Source organism: Leptosomus discolor, chromosome 9, assembly GCF_034619465.1.
Source record: "Leptosomus discolor isolate bLepDis1 chromosome 9, bLepDis1.hap2, whole genome shotgun sequence".
In the NCBI taxonomy this organism is placed as follows: Eukaryota; Metazoa; Chordata; class Aves; order Leptosomiformes; family Leptosomidae; genus Leptosomus; species Leptosomus discolor.
In genome coordinates this window covers 22,762,157-22,781,862 of record NC_141399.1, presented here as the reverse complement: position 1 = coordinate 22,781,862, position 19,706 = coordinate 22,762,157, and the positions used below count along the sequence as shown (strand labels likewise).

Below are 19,706 nucleotides of genomic sequence, written 5' to 3'. Positions count from 1 at the left end.
CTGGTTCTTCAGGAATCAATGCTTTTTGGAAAACAGCATATCATAGAATCATTCAGGTTGGAAAAGACCTTTGAGAACATCAAGTCCAACCAACAACCCTACTCTACCAAGTACACCCCTAAACTGTTATCTCCAAGCACCACACCTAAACGACCTTTAGACACATTAAGGGATGGTGACTCCACCACCTCCCTGAGCAGCCTATTCCAATGCCTGACAGCCCTTTCAGTGAAAAAATTTTTCCTAATGTCAAGCCTAAACCTACCCTGGTGCAGCTTGAGTCCGTTCCCTCTTGTTCTACCATTAATTACCTGTGAGAAGAGACCAGCCTCTATGTCTCTACAATGTCCTTTCAGGTAGTTGTAGAGAGCAACAAGGTCTCCCCTCAGCCTCCTTTTCTTAAGACTAAATAGCCCCAGGTCCCTCAGCCACTCTTCATAAGACTTATTCTCTAGGCCTTTTACCAGCTTCATTGCCCTTCTCTGCACTCTCTCCAGCACTTCAGTGTCCTTCTAGTATTGAGGTGCCCAAAACTGCACACAGTACTCAAGGTGTGGCCCCACGAATGCCCAGTACAGGGGGATGATCACCCCCCTACTCCTGCCGGGATGCCAGTGGCTTTTTTGGCCACCTGGGCACACCACTGGCTCATGTTCAGCCAGCTGTTGACCACCACCCCCAGGTCCTTTTCTGCCAGGCAGCTTTCCAGCCACTCACCCCCAAGCCCGTAGTGCTGCATGGGGTTGCTGTGGCCCAAGTGCAGGACCTGGCACTTGGCCTTGTCAACTCTCACACAGTTGGCCTCGGTCCATTGATCCAGCCTGTCCAAGTCCCTCTGCAGAGCCTCCCTACCCTCAACAGATCAACACTCCCACCTAACTCATTGTCATCTGCAAACTTACTAAGGGTGCATTCTAACCCTTCGTCAAGATCATTGATAAATACGTCAAACAGAAGTGGCCCTAGTACTGACCCCTGCAGAACACCACTTGTGACCGGCCGCCAGCTGGATCTAACTCCACTGATCACCGCTCTCTAGGCCCAGACGCCCAGCCAGTGTTTTACCCAGAAGAGCATATGCTCATCCAAGCCATGAGGAGCCAGTTTCTTCACTAGAATTCCATGGCAAACAGCGTCAAAGGCTTTATAGAGCTCGAGGTAAACAATATCCACAGCCTTTCCCTCATCCACCAGGCAGGCCATCTTGTCATAGAAGGAGATCAGGTTCGTTAAGCAGGACCTGCCTTTCATAAACCCCTGCTGACTGGGCCTGATCACCTGGTTGTTCTGTAAATGACTCGTGATGGCACTCCAGATGATTTGCTCCATGACCTTCCCTGGCATCGAGGTCAGACTGACAGGTCTGTAGTTTCCTGGTTCCTCCTTTCTTGTAGACTGGTGTCACATTTGCTATTCTCCAGTCCACTGGGACCTCCCCAGTTAGCCAGGACTTCAAGTAGATGATGGAAAGAGCCTTGGTGAGCACATCTGCCAACTCTTTCAGTGCTCCTGTATATAGCCCATCCAGCCTCATAGACTTGCGTGCATTTAAGTGGTGTAGTAGGTCACTGACCACCACTTCCTCTTTAAATGTGAAGGCCACATTCTGCCCCTCCTCCCTGTCTTCCAGCTCAAGGGGCTGGGTGTCTAGGGAACAACAGAGTTCTACTACTAAAGACTAAGGCAAAGAAGGCATTGAGCTCCTCAGCCTTTTCTTCATCCTTTGTCACCGTGTTTCCCTCTCTATCTAGTAAAGGAGGAAGATTCTCCCTAGCCTTCCCTTTGTGGTTGACGTATTTACAGAAACACCTTTTATTGTCCTTAACAGGTGTAGCTAGTTTAAGTTCTAACTGGGCTTTGGCTCTGCTAATTTTCTCCCTGCATAGCCCCACTACTGCTTTATAGTCATCATGAGAGACCTGCCCCCTCCTCCAAAGGTCATAAACTCTCCTTTTTGTTCCTGAGGTCATGCCAAAGGTCCCTGTTCAGCCAGGCCAGTCATCTTCCCCATCGACTCGTTTTTTTGGCACATGGGGACACCCTGCTCCTGCACCTTTAAGACTTTTTTCTTAAAGTATGTCCAGCCTTCCTAGACACCTTCACCCTTCAGGTTACACCTTTACCTTGCCTCCCAAGGGACTCTTGTCAATCAGTCCCCTGAACAGGCCAAAGTCTGCCCTCTGGAAGTCCAAGACGGCAGTTTTACTGACCCCCCCCTCCTTACTTCCCCAAGGATTGAAGTCTCTGTCATTTCATGATTGCTATGCCCTAGATGGCCTCCAACCTCTACTTCCCCCACATGATCTTCTCTGTTCACAAGGAGCAGGTCCAGGAGGGTACTTCCCTGGTTGGCTCCCTTACCAGCTGCATCAGGAAGCCATCTTCCACACCCTCCAGAAACCTCTGGGATTGTTCTGTCTATGCTGTATTCTATTTCCAGCAGATATCTGGAAAATTAAAGTCCCTCACAAGAACAAGAGGGAGCAATCGTGAAACTTCTCCCAACTGCTTATAAAATATTCCAACCACCTCTTCATCCTGGTTGGGTGGTCTGTAACAGATTCCCACCATGATATCAGCCTTGTTTGCCTTTCCTCTGATTCTTACCCATAGCGACTCAACCCTATCATCACTGACATTAATTTGTGTGCACTCATGTCTCCTTAATATAGAGGGCCACCCCACCACCTCTTCTTCCTCACCTATCCCTTCTGAAAAGTTGGTAGCCATTGATTGCAGTGCTCCAGTTGTGGAAGTCATCCCACCAGGTCTCCATGATGGTAGCTATATCATAGTTTTCTTGCTGCAGAACAGTCTCCAGCTCTTCCTGTTTATTGCCCATGCTGTGTGCATTAGTATAGATGCACTTCAGCTGAGCTAATGATCCTGCCACCATTTTGGGAGGAGAAGCCCCAATTCCTACCTGACCGTTCTCAGACACTTCCATGGTCACTAACTTATCAACAAGCCTAGTGTTTTTGCTGCTGCATGGGTCACCATCCCCTACCTCAACTGAGATGTCAGACTTAAAGAACACACCAGCACACTGACCCACGAGCACCGATATGTTGCATCCAGTCTCCTCTCTGGCAAGCCTGCTTTCATCCCCAACCCCCTTCGAAGCTAGTTTAAAGCTCTTCCTATAAGCCCTGCTAATTCTTGTCCCAAGATCCTTTTCCCCCTTTGAGACACGTTAACCCCATCAGTTAGCAGTCCAGGTGTCTTATAGACCAACCCACAGTCAAGGAACCCAAAGTTCTGCTGGTGACACCAGGCTCGAAGCCAAGAATTCATCTGATGGCTTTTCCTGACAAAACCCTCATCACTCCCTGCCATTGGTGGGATAGAGGAGAACACTACTTGCGCTCCTGATCCCTTAACCAGCTGACCCAGGGCCCTGAAGTCTCTCTTCATTGCCCATGGACTTCTTGATTTAAGTTCATCGCTACCTACTTGAAAAATTAATAACGGTTAGCAGTCTGAGGGATAAACCAGGGTAGGAAGTTTTCTTTTTACTTCCTTGCCCCTGGCCCCAGGGAGGCAGCAGACTTACCTAAGAAGCGGGTCCGGTCTGCAAACAGGGCCTTCTGTTCCCTTCAAAAGTGAGTCCCCTATGACAAGTACATGCCTTTTATTCTTTACTGAGGCTGTTTTGGTTCGGGGCTCAGTCTGACTTAGCACTGGCGACACCACTAAGTTAGGTGAACCTTCATCCTCATTGGTGTTTGATTCTCCCTGCAGAGCAGCGTATTTATTTTGCAAGGGCACCTGGGGTGTTGCGGTAGCTACTGAGGTGCCATGCTTGCTGCACCTGGCAGGAACCTGTTGCCACTGATCCTTATCCTCTAAGTCATCATGTTGAGCGAGATGGAGAGAGGACAGGGAACCCTCCGTGTCCTTAGCACTGTGTGCCTGTTGGGACTGTTCCAAGGAAGGTAGAGTCTGACTCCACCAGTCTACCTCCCTCTCTACACTCCCTTATAGCCCTCAGCCTTTCGACCTCCTCTTTCAGCTCAGCCACAAGGCCGAGCAGATCATTCACCTGCTCACACCTTACACAGGCGTTGTCTCTGCAGTCCTCCATTGCAAATGCAAGGCTCTGGCACTCTCTGCATCGTGTATATACACACACGCACAGTGGTATCTTAGATCTGTATTGCAAAGGCATCTCCCAGCAACTAGACTTGAAAGTGAGAAAACACGCACAAAATACCAGTAGTTAATGGATACTCTGCAAAGCTATCTGTTTATCTTGCTCATCTGCTAACATAGGTTAGGTAAATCCCCTTATTTCCTAGTACTGCCAACAAATATTCCTCAGCACCCTCTCTCAGACTCCTGGGAGGAACTGATCCTGCAGTGATTGCATTGCACTCACCAAGACAATACAGACTGTCCTCCAACATGCACCACTGGTGGGGCTGGCATTAAATGAAACAGAATCGAATGATTTCTAACACACAAAAGCAAGACAAAACTGATGCAGGGAACAGAACCATTAGGGAACCAACAGGGAAGTTATCCCCTTGAAGCTCAAGGATCACGCAGGATCCTGGACTCTGCAGCAGACAAGAGAACAAGCTACATGTAAGCACATATAAAATTATGTTTATTTTATAACCTTGACATGTTCAAGGCTGAGGCATTACACACGTCTAAGTTGAGCTGTGCACTCAAAGAGTTAAGGGCGAGCCTATGCACTGTTTCTTTCTCTAGGACAAACTCTGAGATCAGGTTCCTGGCTTTGGCTACAGAAGCTCCCCAGCCCTGGTGCCACCAGCAATATACCAGCCCACACAACAAGCAGAATGCAGGCATTTTGCTATGGCCACTGCTGGCAAATAATTACTTTGCAATTTCTTGGCTCAGATGCAGCCAAAAAGAGCATTCAGCTTAAAAATGTTGAGCGCACTGAGCTACAGAGTATTTAGTACAGCGGGTTTGAGCAGCAGCCACAATTTGCATTGCGGAGTTCTACAATGCATTTTTGTAGATTTACTCCATTTCTATGTTGGTCAGCAGAGATCAGCACTGCCTTAAAGACTTCCCTATTTATGACATTATATTGGCCTTGCTCAGGGCAGGTAGCTGCTCCTTTGAACACAAATCCAGTTACTATCCTAACTTGACTTTCTCTCATTCTCTCAATTTATTCTTTTTTTTTATGCCTTCTGTCAGCATCACTCTGTCCCTGATCTGTCTTTACCCTTCTGTTTTCTGTGTTACAGATTCATATTGTGACAGAATGGACCAACCATAGGTATTGTCAAACTCTCAGACTGTATCAGGCCATAAAAACTAGTTGGGTTTTTTCCCCCCTAAATCTAGTTTTATTATCTCCAGCATATAACTTAGTAAATCTACAGAAAGACTGGCATTCCTCTTCCAAGCACTAGTGCCCCAGAAGAAAGAGTGCTGCTGTACTGAACAAAAAAAAAAAACAAAATAAAAAACCCAAACCAACAAACAAAAAGGACAGTCTAACAGAAGCTTGGTTGGCAAGGGGCTGTTCACAACAGAGCTTTACCTCTAAACGCCTTCACGGCAAGCCCATTTGGCTGCTCCAGTTTTTTGTTGGGGTCATGTCCCCACTGCCCTGGTCATACTACGGTTTGGTGACCAACACTCCTGAAGCATGATGAAGACTTAGTAGACTGCCTGTCAATTTGTTCAGCTCCAGGGACTCAGTTAGTGGCTTAGTACCAGGCAACAAAGCCTTTATCCTTCACACACTAATCTCTTCCATAGGCAAAGCGCACTAGTCTGATCCAGTGCTGCTAGACCAGACCTCTTTGCGCATCTAACATTCTTGGTGGCCAGGGCTTTCAGGGAAGGAACTCTGGGCTTTTACAGCAATACAGATAGCACGTGGATAAAAGCATCTCACCTCTTCTACACCCAGGAACAGAAAACACTCAAGGGGCAGCAGCAAAAACTAACAGCAATTTTTGAGAGATGCTTGCAACTCAGAGCACACAAATTGTTACAAGTGATAAACATCCTCATCTGCTGCTTTATTACAAAGCAGACCAAGTTACACTACCAGGAAGAGAGAAGAATGTGTTTGTAATGTTAGTTGTCTGCTTGCTATCAATACTTGAGTGTTTCGGGGTTTTTTGGTTGGGTTTTTGTTTGTGGGGGTTTTGTTTGTTTTTTAAGATTTTAATTTGACAGCTATGCTTTCCACTTTTTCAAGGCTTTTTTTTGCTTGATTATTTACATCAAGGAAGACAAAGCTTGCCTTTATGATTCAGAGCTTTGATTGTTCTGGAGTGGATTATTTACAACAGTTAGTGCTGAATACCAAGAGCAACTAGAAACTCTAAATAGTCCCAGACATGATTACTTGTATATTCCTTAAACAGCACTTCTACCCCATGGCTGCAGATGTCCAAGTTAAAATTTCATTCATTCAGACCTGTACAGCTCTGTTAGTCACCTGTAAGACTCTAATCAGGCTCTGCTGTAATCTGCCTCTTGTCACAGGATACAGAAGCGAAGAGCAGTAGGGGATGCGGAGTTTCAAATCCCTGCATGGATGGCTGTTTATGATCCCATTCTTTGGCTACAATTAGGGAAACACAATCCTTTGAGCTAGAATGAAACAAGACATCAGGTTGTAAGTAAGTTTTACTAAAAATATTTGAACAAGGTATTGCAAAGTTGGAAGTATTTACAATAGTTGCTGAAATATCCAGCATTTAAGCAATTCACCCAGGCACAGTTACAAACCACAGAAAGCGTAACAGCTTTTAGACATATTGCATGTGCTATACAACGGAATCAACTTCAAAGTCACACATAAGGTCTGCCATCAAGGTGCCTCTAGACAGGTTATAGGCTATTCTGGTAAACTAACCAGGCATAATAGAGTAAGTTACTTCTGGACTCAGCTCAGCAAAAATCAACCTGAGAAAGACACGTACCCTTACAGTCAGGAGACAGGAGGGCAGTAACATCAGTCAGTTTTTTATCAGGGTTTAAGGAGTCACCAGGTTTGCGGTTCTATCTGCAAGAGACACTACTGCACAGACCGTTTCACAAAGTGAAAGGATTGAAGACAGTTGCTGAAGATATAGAGACACGTTAACCTAGGCTCAATCTTTTTCAGCACTGAAGTGCAAGTCATCCCAGTGGATAAACCAAAGTGAAGGTTTTTCTTCTGAATACACTGCAAGTTCATTAGTTTAGTCTTAACACCCAAAGGGACTTTCAGAGCTAAAAGCGGTTGCTACCAGAACGTATGAACCTGTTGCTTTTAGATGGATTATAGGAAAACCAGGACATACTGCTGCAATGTTACAATCCTAGCAGTGTTTTTGCTTCTTCACTCTGTGCCATGAGAGTTTCACTGGCATACTTCTGGAGAAGCTCCATCTTCTTCCTCCGTACAAGAGCTTCCTCAATCTGCAAATATAAAAATAGGATGACATTCAGCTTAATTGAGATGGCAAAACCTAGCATGCTTAGCTATTGAGTCAGGAGGAAGAAAACCACAGGAAATAGACTGTGAAAGTTAGAGGTGTGTGTTAGAGTAAACGCAGATGAATTAAGATGAGGCAGGAATATCTTTTTTAACACTGAACTGAAGCTCAAGGAAGTCAAAAGAAGCAGTAAAATAGACACCTCCATTTCAGATCTATGCTCCTACCCTTTTTAATTAGGATGTTAGCTGCCATTTTATTTTACTCTTTATTTACTATTTATTCAGTAGTCACTCGAATTTTGTTTCAAACAACTGCCTCAGATACAGCTTTAACAACTGCAGAGCACGTGGAGTTAATGCCACACTACTCCATACCCCTGAAAGAACAGTTTAGTGAATGCCTTTCACATGAGCAACAGCTATGAACCTCTCACCTAAATTTTGGCTAGAAGAGCCAGCAATACATGAGTCTTTAACAAGCATGTACTTTAAAGATCTGCTAATAGCAACCTGCAAGACTTGTTTTAATCTCAGTAATGCTTTTATATTTGTCTAAACTGCACACAGGCACATAGCATCTCTCAAAAACACGTGTCCTGAATCTTAGCTTTTTGTAATTAAGAATCGAGAAGGCATAATCCCATAGGCATATGGTATGGAGTCATCTGCCACTAAACAAGAGAAAAGATTACACTGACTGCTGTCTAATTCGAAAAGATGGCTATGCAAATCACTGGTTATGTATTAGAAAGCCAGTTTTGACTCTCAGTTACGCTGTCTTCATTAAGAGAAGACCATTGGCTAGACAACAAAGTTTTTAATCATTATTTCTCTCCTGAGTTTTCACAAGGCATTACATGTATATTTTGTTGAATGTGCAGGATCGTAACGTCACAGGACAAGCCAGCCCTGTTATCTGACAAGACGGCAGCAGGGGACAAACCACCACATGCTATCTGTGTGATCTAAAGACATACCTACCAACAGATACATGACTCCAGAACCTTCTTGCCTGATTATATTTCAAGCAACCTGTCACTGTTAAGGTAACATACACTCTATAGCAGTTTCAAAATATAAAAGTCAATTCAAGGTCATGCCACCAAAATAATTTTAGAAAACTTAGAAGAGAGCAAACCTTGCAATTTAGAAATCATCCCATTAAATTTAAAAAAAGACTGACAACAGAAAAGCACAGTAAAGATATAGTAGGCAGTCAGGGTTATCTTGATCATAACACCATACACTTTCCAATTTCTATAATACTTAGGAAGGTTTTGGGAAATATCAGGTGAAAAGGATTATAGCAATGGTACCGTAATTCTGGCCAGTTCTACAGCATTTGCAAAAGGATTAATCAGTTGCAGAGTCAAGTCACACAAACAACAAATCAAGGACACTTTTACTGATGACCTGCCGTAAGTTAAGATCTCTGTCTTGCAAAAGCCAGAGTGCATCTCTGCAACTTAATTTTCTAATGTCTTACCTCCTGTTGAGATGGCACTGGAACATGTGCAATAAATTTCTGTTGGCCTTCTTCACCTTCTTTTTCCTTGCCACCTTCCTCATCAGACTGAAAACAAACAAAAAAAACAAAAAATAAAAACAAACAAAAAAAAGCCACATCAAGTTTACTTTCTAAGGAGGTCATCAAAAAACCTTTTTTACTTGCTTTGCCAGGAGGAACCAGATACAGCATGATCAACGCTACCAACACAAAAAGTAGGTGAACAGGACTGAACAACAAAGGAATACAACAAGCATCACATTCAGATCCTGCTCCTTGACATTTTCAGAACTATTGCTTTTATTCCTCATATGGCTTTTCCTCTGCTGTGATATGGGCATGAATGTAAAGCTATGTTCACTCCTCTTCTGCCATAGCAAAACTATAAACAAAAGAGGAGCCAGCAAACCAAGAAGCAAGCAAATGCTTTAAAAATACATGTACCACTTCCCTGCATAGCTCTGTACTGCTTCATTCTCAGACCTGAGAGCTGGGCTTCAGAATCATGAGATAATACAAATAAAACAAGGTACTGAAGGAACCACCAGTTTTACCTTATGGACTATCTGCTTTTTATTCTTGCGATAAACCCACTTAGGTATGGACAGCAAAATAAAAACTAGTTTCCAGTACTCTTTCTACAGATCTTGGGGAGCAGTGGCAACATCCCTCACCTCTCTTACTGGCACTGGGAGCCAGAAGAATAAAGAAACAAGAGCCATATCACAGCAGTGACTGCAGCATCAGCCAGGCCTTGCTGTATCAGGATTCAGCTACAAAGACAACCGTGGGAACCCTTGGTTTTCCTATGCACTGACAGCGTGAAATTACACTGTACACAAATCCACTTGTGCTCTTACTCATGTAGGGTTGTACTTGGAAGCAAGACTGATCAGCGTTAACAACACACTACCTTACAAACACCGGCATCTCAGGCAGTGACAGTTAAATCGCAATGAGGTCTCGGCTGTCAGTTGTTTCTCACTCGAGTAATAAGTCTTCCCCAGCTGCCAGCTTTCATTGCGCTCTGAACTTGGACCAAGCATACCCACCTACTACTGATCTTTACTAAACAGGGACAATCGTATGGGCAGTTAGGCAGAGAGAAGGCAGAACGCAGCAGCAGACAGGTTCTCGGCAACATAACTCTGCATCCAAGGCGGCAGCGTAGAAGACATGAAACTGTAGCCTTAGCCATCACATACCTCATCATCGTTGACAGCATAGATGTTTACTTCCTCCTCCTCCTCCTCCTCTCCCCTCGCGAGTCGTGCTTCTCTCTCAATTTTCCATTTCTCCACTGCTTCTGCTATAACTGGTTAGCAAAGGAAAAGGCAAGTGTATCTGAGAGCAAGTTAAAGCAGCGTGGTCCTATTTCCAAAGCTCTTCCAACAGACTAAACTTCTTGCTTAAATCCTCTATGTCAGTAACACGCACTTACTGTAGAACGTTGATGTAGTATCCAACAAAATATATCAATGTAGCCTGAGCAAAACCCAGTGCTAGCATTGTGAAAATGTTACTCTCTAGTGCGTTACTTTGGGTACATTTTAGAGTCTGAATATTGTGGATAAAGTGCAACCTACTTTCTGAACCGAGTAACAGGGTTCACATGACCACACTAAATGGCTCTTGCAGCTCTGTAGCATCTCAACAGCTATAGCAATGTTGATAACCATGCAGTTAATTAACCATGATTACACTCCTTACAGTGACCACCCACATAAGTCTCTTTTCACCTTGTAGTGTATTTCTCTTTATTTTGTAGCACGATACCAATCCTGTAACTCGCTGCTAGCTAGGAGCTGTTAGGCTGCTGCATCTCTACTACACAGCAGAGTGCTAGTAAGAGCAGTAAAATAAGTTTTAAGAGGCTTAATCGATGACACTGCCAGTGTATAAAAATCCTAGGGAGGTGCACGACTAATGCAACTAGGCAGTACAGCCATACAAGTCAGCAGCCATTCCCCCTAGCTCTCCAAGATTAAACATTAAAATGCTCTCCCAGAGAAAGCAAGATCTAACTAACCAGGAGCACATGGCTGCATTTTTGTGTGGTTTTGTAACAGAAAAGGTACCCCAAATTAAGAAGTTTTTTCAAAACTTTATTTCACAAAAATTTAATTCTTCTGGTAACAAGGTAAAAACCACAAGAGCCCAGACAAGCAACCCTAACAGACTCTTAGCTATTGTGCATTAATAGTACACCTACTGGTTCTGTTAGCATGTCTAGCCTTGTTATATTTCAAGTGGCACAATCACCAAAGATGACAATTTTCTTAAACAGCCACATGAATCCAGACGAGCTACCTCTCCTGTCTGGCATTAGCAAGATGTGAAAGATGAACACGGAGTGGGAGGCTGTTCTGGGAGCGCTGCACCACAAAACTTCCTTCTTACACTATCAATTGTCTGCCAGCTAGCTACCAGTCACTTGGTTTAAGGCTCTAGGCTACACTGCAGGACACAGATAAGTGAACTATTTTCTTTATTCCCCTCTTCCTCCCCATCCTATAATCTAACTGGGAAAGCATAATCTCTAACTGACAATACTACAAAGTTCTCCCACATGGAGAAGGGTAAGCATAAGAAATGGATGACCACACCAAGAGATACTAAGTAAAGATAACAGATACAAGCTCAACGACTTGTTATCATTTAAACAAGTCACTTCCTGCAGTTTTGTTTAAAACTTTTCTCCCTAATTCCAAAGAGATAAGCATATACAGAAAGAAGCACCATACAAGCAAAATCTGCTTGTTTTATCTGCTGTGTTCTGTGGAAGAGCCTGCCAGCAGTTTCTATACCAGGACCTTTTCCTACCGAGCACTGAGGATCTGTGTGCAGTTGAAGCTACAGAAGAAGAGATCATGAAACAAACATACAATGCAAACAGCAACAATGAATTGCCAGAATCAGCCAATGCTCACCAGAAGCACTAGGAGAATGACTTAGAAAACATCTAAGCTCTTAAAGGTGGTGGGATGCTTAAAGTTACACAAATACCATAAGATGGCACACAGTGCTGTATTTTAAAGAGGGTTTCAGGAACTAGACTCATAATCTTGACTTCTTTACCCAGCAAGTCAGCAGAAACAAAGCTAGAGAACTGAGTGAGCAAACACATGGATAAATGTTATCTATTGAGAAAGTAGCAGTTTCAAAGGAAAAATTATTCACAAATGTGTTGGAAGTTCTGAGATAGATGTTGTGGATAAATTAACATAGGCCACCGAGACTTCAGGTTTTCCAGAAGGTCCCCTCTAACCTCCAAAAAAACTAAACAGCTATGTTTATGGATAAATAATTAGGTGAGACAGGAAACAGATGGTACAGTCAGTTTTCACAAAGAGGGGAGATAACCACTTGAGTTCCACAGATCTCCCTGCTGCAACCTACTCTTACATCCTTAAGCATGAAAAAGGTGGGGAAAAAATGAGAGTTTGTTACAATAGCAAATCACTTGCTGACAATATTAAACCATTAACATCAATAAAGATAAAACCGAACTCCAAAGCACACCCCCTCCCTCCTGAAATACCTTACACAACAGTGATTCAGAGAACTATGTGACAGATGAAATATGGCAGCTAAGCACAAGGCAACACCCGCGGGGGGGGGGGGGGGGGGGGGGGCGGAAGATATCTCAACTTCAAAGTCCATCATCATCCCTTCTTGAACTGAGTTATGCAGGTTTTTAATCTCACATACCTTTCTTTTCATGTTCTTGTTCCAGTGGCTCCAGAATACCATCATCTTCATCCCTGTAGCCATAGTATTCTGCATCAATGGCTTTCATAAGCTCAGCTCGAGTTTTCCGAGGTGGTGGGAGGGCTAAAAGAACACACGACTGTCATCCACCCAGGTCCACCTTGACAGCTTGCTGTGCATTCCCGGTTCCTAGCAGCCTCACAGCAACTACAGCTACCAAGGGATGATCTTGAAACAATATCAATCTGAACTGCTGTTAGTATCGGGAGTACTGCTATTTTACTCTGGCCTGCAGAAAGCAGTTTGAATACATGACCTGATGCTCCACCTTGCACACTTCCCGCCCTGTGGCAATTCTACACCGCCATGCACATGGTTATTCTTCCCGCCCTGTGCTGGAGTCCCAGTACTGAGCAAGACCACTAGAAGAAAGGAACTAAAAAAAACTGTCCCAAGCTCCCCCAGATCATGTAGTACTTCCCGTAATTTTTCTTTGCAGACGGCAAGTAAGAAAGAGCTGATTCAGTAGGCCTGCCTCACTTTCAGGTCCAAGTAATTCCCACTCATTCTATGACAAACCTATATATAAAGTCATGTACTATTTAGAACTAATCAATAAAGTTAACTTGTTATACTGGAAAGTTTCTAAAGAATATCAGTCCTTACCATTTGGAACTCTCAGCAGAAAACCATTCACTCTTTTCTGCATTTCTTTAATTCCAAACAGACAAAGGTGTTCTTTGCCCAAAGAAATAGCATTCAATTTATTATTTGTGTTCAGTGTTTCATCTAGCTGATCTAAGACATAGGCCAGAATATGCTGTCACTAGCATTCCCCACACACTACAGCAGACATTTTACTCGAGAGATACCACTAGGCAGATTCATATCTGGGGACAATTGCTATTTACTTACGCTCCTTTTCAAAGAGTTCTCTAACTCCTGGTAAATCCTTTGCAGCTCCAAAATATTTGTAACCTCTGTTGCCTGGAACTTCTTTCCCTTCATGATCTAACATTTTCGGTCCAATCCGCTGGAAAATGTCAAGAGAGTTCATTGTTTAAAATTGTATTCCTCTTGCATCTTATACTTCCTGTTTTCCTGGGTATCTTAATAGATTAAAGGATTGAGAAAGGAGACATGCAACACCAGTTCAAACTACCCCACAAGTAAAACACCCCCATAGCTTATTTTTATACAGGTTCTCTACTTTCACTGCAAATCACACTTTTAAAATGACCATGTAAACCACGGAGTGCCCATACCAGATTAACCTTCACAAAATACCTAAACCTGCCTTATTCTCTGCAGTAGTATACTCGGGTATCAGATAAACAAGCACTAACAAATCTGACAGTAAGCAGACATTTTGGCAAGTGAGAGCCAGTGTCAGTATTTCGTTTTCAGCAGTAACTAGGTGAGCCAAGTGAAAACCCTTCTACAGACCGAGAGAATACAGAAAAACACCACCTACTGACAGATAAAATCAGATCACTGCTGCAAACTCTTAACAGGAAGGCAAGACTCTCTGAATCTGTGCTCCAAATGAAAAGTCTGATTTGCTCATTATGGAAACAAATATTTCTTGTAACACAACCTGACATTTTCAGGGGCCGAATAAAGTTCCTCTCTAACAAACATCAGCCAAGTAATACATGATAATTAAACATTGTACTGATTTTTCTCATTAGTACGCTTGTAAGCAGAACAACCATGTAGTACAAAATAATGTACACTTACGGCATAATCAGGACCTCCTAGCTCCTTTATTCTGAATTCCCAGTGTCCTTTCTCCCTCAGAAGTTTGTTTATTTCATCGTTCAGGTCCCGAATTCTGAATTCACCTAATCCAGCTATTAACGGGGGGAGAAGGCAATAGATTAGGCATCTTACTAGAAGCACCAGAGTAATTTCAGAATTCATGCAATGGAAACAACATAGTTCACATGAAACATCATCTTCACCGCAACTGCTTAGGACTAGAGATTCGAAAAACCAAAACATAATTAGAAAAATCTTACCATTTTGAATCTGTGCCACTTTCTTGGAAATTTCCCCAATGATCTAGTTAAATAAGAATAGAGAAGTGAATTTCTCAGGAAAAAAAAAAAAAAGGCTAGAAAAGGCTAAAAAAGCCCAGGAAAGATCCAACTTCTAAGTTGGCTTTTTGATCTAGAAAATGGACCTGAGCCTAGCAATTTCAAATATCAATGCACATTTTATTCAGCCACATACATACCATCTCAGAAGCTTAAAAAAACCAAGGCAACATTTTTACAGCTGTACACGTGATGAGGGCAGGAGCACATGAAGTACAGAGAAAAGATGAGAGAGAACTGGGTTTGAGAAGATGAGAAGGGAATAACCTATTGCTGCCTTCAACTACCTAATGGAGGGTACAGAGACGACAAAGCCAGGTGAGAGGTGCATGACAATAGGACAAGTAGCAACAAATTCAAGTGGGAACTGAGGAAATGCTGATTAAATTCAAAGCGGGGGGAATCATTAAGAAAGTAAACAAACACTGGAACAGGGGCCCCAAAAAGCTGAGGAATCCAAATCCCTGAAGACATTCAAAACTCAGTTGGGCCTGGGCAGCTTGACGTGGCAGGACCTGCTCTGAACACAGTGGTGAACAATATGAACCCCCAATCTAAGTTATTCTGTAATTTTACTGTGAGCACACTGAAGAAGCCTGAAAAAAAATTTGTAAGCAGGATATCTAAATAGGAAGTGCTAATGTTCTACCTACTATAGAATTAGAAAAATCTACAGCTTGACATTACCTGTCGCCTCCATTTCTCAGCTTTAGGCAATTCATTACACTCTGATGCAAGGAAAGGTCTTCGTTCCTGTTTGACAGAGCGCCACACAGCATGAAGTTTTAACCTAGCACCAATAGATTCACAGCATTTCACACAAACTTTATTGCTTGATTAATCCCAAACTATGCTACCAAGCTTCAGTGTCTTAACAATTTTTAGTTAAGTGAAAAACAACGACAATTTACAGCCCTGACAAATTAAACTATCACAGAATACAAAAGTCTACTTAAATCCACTTTATTCAAAACAAAACCTGGCACCTGTTTTTTCAAAACTCCTCACAATCCTTTCCAATACAAACAACGTTCCATTTAGGCCAGCTGAATTATAAAATCATCTTCAATATACTAGCATCTAAATAAAAACCACCACCTTCCAAGTAGCTATTAAGTTTAGGCCTTTCTTTCTCAATTGCTACTACCTAAATAATGTAATTTTTTTCCAAGATGATTTTGTTTTGTACTCTCCCAACAACAGTTTATCCAAAACACCTTTTTCCCAACCTTCTTCACATTCCTTTCACTTGCTTACACAAACTAAAACTTCATCTTACCTCCAGGACTCTGTGTGCAGTTATTTGGTCCCTTTCCCTACAGTACTTCCACAGCGCTACCTTTATATATTAAAAAGCCTTCCTTCACCTAATATACTGGGAACTCTATCCCATCTCATTCTCTGGCTGCTGTTCATGGAATCTTTTCCACTACAGTTTCCGCAAACTGTTATTTTTCCACTTTACTGTTTCATATTGCTCACACTCGTGTGTAAAACATCATTTCTTAAGATGCAAACATCGGACACCTCAGCTTACAGAACTCCTTTGTCAGTTACCAAAAATTAAAAACTATAAACCTGACCACAAAAAAGTTACTGAGAACACTCTGATCCCCGCATGAACATTCTTGCCATTTGAATTATGATTCAGTGGAAAATGAACAGGGAGACCCAGAGATAACTGAGAATCAGTCTCTTAAGGTTCTGCGTGCATTTAGGGGTGCTGTTTCTTTCACTATAGTGATGTGGGTTTTTTTAAATTACAAAGTTGCTAAGTCCATTTTTTTTGTCAATCTTATACTAATCAAAAAAAAAAAAAGCTGCACGACAGTGAAGATAATTATGAACAGATGCACCGCTATCATGTGTTGGTCAGTAACATGCCGATGCTGTGTCTAATGCAAGCCTCGAGTTCACAACGATCCTGAAGGCTCCCTGTTCCGTGGTTACTGTTGTGCCAGAATATACCAATGAACAAGATTATGAGAAGGATTTCTCTGCCTCTTCTGGGAAGAAATCCAAACAAACCTTGTGATTACTGTCAGTAAAAATAAGTATTTGAGCACTGTTGTGTAAGTAGTTGCAGAAGGAGTTAACTTCAGTCTCAAAGGAAATTTTCATTTTCTGCCTAGCATGCTGCCTCTATTTATACCATTATTGTAGTTTGGTTACTGCATATTCTACCTATATTATGTAAAAGAAATTAAGCAATGTTCAATCTACACTTTCTTCCTGGCAGCCAAGCCCATTCACCTCTCAAACATACATATACATACATTTTTAAATGGGTTACTTAGTTGAGAAAATTCTATTTGCCATCTCTGTGCTGTGTCACTGTGAAATACAGTCTCTACTTCACCTGCTTTCCAGACGACTAATGCCATGCTCCTGTAGGACACCTGTACTGGCATATAGCCTTTCTGACAGCTGCCACCCAGCTCTGAACACTGCATGCATTCCACTCTTGATTAGAGCTAACAAAGCCTTAGTTTTTTTTACATCATACCTTAACTTTTCCTTCCTCGAGCTGAGCTTGGCGAAATCTTGCCAAGGCTGTCCTAAAGAAAAGAAAGGAAGTAGATTTACTTTTACAAATCTACCTTTCCCCAGCAGCAAGTTCTGCTCTGGATGTTGACTATGGGCTTAATTAAAGTCTGTAGAAAACAAAGGCTTCAACATATTAATTGTCTAGCTCTTCCTGGCTAGTGACTTCTTCAGCATTAGAAATCCTCAGTGGTTAACTTCTGAGATAAATATAAATCCTGGTAAGCAGCTAATTATTTTTTCTGTTTAGCATATGCCAACATGTTAGATACTAGCAGCAAAAGGACACCAACAAGTTATAAGCACAAGCATTAAGTTCACATATCTTAGCCCGTGATACATCAAAAAGCAAACAAAAATCTCAAGAGAAAAAAAGTCTCAGTAAGGCAAGCAGTCAGTAACCAAGCTTACTAATATTACCAAAATCTTTTTTTTCGCAGCTGAGGGGAGACTACACAGATTACGGGCTTTTAATACACCATTTTATTTATTTACTACACATTTAACAGTTCCATTAAAAAGCACAAAACAATTGAGAGAGTATTTAATACCCTTCAACAGCATACCTATACCCATTATCTAGGCTCCACCTGCGGGTAAGAGGCACTTCCAGAAGGAAAATCACCCAGTCCAACCCAGTGTCCCAGGCGCACTGAGGGGGATCACAGCAGGAGAGCACCTCGCAAAGGCCCAGACACCTGAAGTTGCTTAAGTCTCTCTCCAAGTTACTATTACAAGCTCAGAAAATGTTTTAGGAAAAAAGAACATGAGACAAATATACTAAAGAGCCTCTAATCTATTAGTTCTAGATATCTGGCCTGCAAACCTTTTTGAAAAGTACTCAAGAAAGTCAATATAAAAATAAATCTCTTAAAAACCACTGGTTTAGGCCAAGCCACTCCCAAGCAGGAAGAATTACGCTTAAACCAATGCTGACAGACTCCCATCTAGCCTGTTCCAAAACTGGGAACTGCCTGAAATCATAACAGGACATGTAACATATTCCACCACATTTATCATCCAGCTCTTTCCACTGCTCCTCCTGCCATGATCAGTGTTGCACCACCCAGCGCAGCTCCACGCATTCCACAGCACCAGCTACACAATGCCTCGCATCCCTCCTACTCACCTTGTCTCTAATCCAGAGTAACACATGCAACTAAGTACCAAAAAGCACTGTCAAACTCCTAGTGCTTCAAAAAAACGCTGCACAGTGAGCCCCACTAGGCAAGCATGGCTCTACAGGTGTGAGCCACAGCACAGGGGGCACAGATGTCTCCAAAACCAAATACAGCCAGAGTCTCTGGGTCAGGGTAACACACCAGCACGATCATGCTGCTTTGGAAGTAACATGAGATAACACGGATCGCTCTTTGGAACCTGCAGGGCTGGAAGGTCTCTGCCCTAAGGGCAAAGCAAGTGCTGCCTGTACTGAAGTGCCCACCCACAGGGTACGAGCACGGGCAGCGCTCCACCCCAGCTGGGGAGCCCCCGCCGGCACTCCCGGCCGTACTTACATGGCCTTTTCCGCATTTCGAGCCTGGAAGAGAGAAAACAGACACGTTGTTACTGACGGCGCTCGGCAGCGCCTCACCCCACCCACCCACCCCCCCCCGCATCACAGAATGGCAGGGGTTGGAAAGGACCTCTGGAGATCATCCAGTGCAACCCCCCTCCTAGAGCAGGTTCACCTACAGCAGGTTGCCCAGGACCGCGCCCAGGCGGATTTTGAATATCTCCAGGGAAGGAGACTCCACAACCTCTCCCCTCGCTTCTCAGCACCTGGAAGGTGGGAACGGACACCAGGCCCCCACCTCGCTCCTGGCCCTCACCAGCACCAGCCGCCAGCCCGGCCGGGGCAGCAGAGGGACACCTGGCAGGGCAGCGACCGGCCGCACGGCGGGACAGCTATCCATGGAGCCCCCATCGCCGAGCAAAAGCGCGAGCGGGCGCAAGGGCCCACCGGCCGCAGCCCTACAGCAGCCCCGCACTCACCATGGCGCCAAACGGCCCTCTCGGCCTTGCAGACCACTGCTGAGCGCGCCAGAGAGGACCCGGAAGGAGACGCGCCGTCCCCCCTGAACTGGAACTTCCCCGAACTGCGCACGCGCCTCAGAGGGACGTGCAGCTCCCCACCTCGCCCTACTGTGCATGTGCCATCCCCTCGCCGCGCCGCCGAGCAAGGGGCAGGCTCTCCCCCGGCGCGCATGCGCAGGGCGGACTGCTGCTTGGAGCGGCCGGCGGGAAGCGGGGCAGGACGCGGGGGTTCCGGGCGCCGCCGGCCCGGCCGGGGTCACCGGCCCTGACCCGTGCTCCAAGCAGGTGACATACAAAATGGTGAATGCCCAGCTACGCGATTTTGTGTCGCAGGGTAACTTTATCGGCCTGACGTCAACCAGTAGCCGTTTCTCCTGCTCAT

General features: G+C 43.8%; 1 protein-coding gene across 1 annotated transcript; it reads right to left on the bottom strand.

Annotated features, from left to right (window-relative positions):
- Nucleotides 1-6,612: 6,612 nt before the first annotated feature.
- Nucleotides 6,613-19,370, bottom strand: ISY1 (ISY1 spliceosome associated protein). The gene is made up of 11 exons (XM_086470457.1): nucleotides 19,283-19,370; nucleotides 18,805-18,827; nucleotides 17,250-17,301; nucleotides 15,431-15,496; nucleotides 14,666-14,708; nucleotides 14,385-14,497; nucleotides 13,560-13,677; nucleotides 12,645-12,767; nucleotides 10,139-10,248; nucleotides 8,913-8,999; nucleotides 6,613-7,407 (listed from the first exon to the last, which is right to left on the bottom strand). The coding sequence occupies exons 1-11, from the start codon at nucleotides 19,283-19,285 to the stop codon at nucleotides 7,300-7,302; spliced, it is 846 nt and encodes a 281-aa protein (XP_086326583.1). The 5' UTR covers nucleotides 19,286-19,370; the 3' UTR covers nucleotides 6,613-7,299.
- Nucleotides 19,371-19,706: the final 336 nt, after the last annotated feature.

Coding starts and splice junctions, on each gene's coding strand:
- ISY1 (XM_086470457.1), bottom strand. Junction 13,678..14,384: donor TAGGAGGTCCTGATTATGCC/GTAAGTGTACAT, acceptor GACATTTTCCAG/CGGATTGGACCGAAAATGTT. Junction 7,408..8,912: donor CAGTGCCATCTCAACAGGAG/GTAAGACATTAG, acceptor TTATATTTGCAG/ATTGAGGAAGCTCTTGTACG.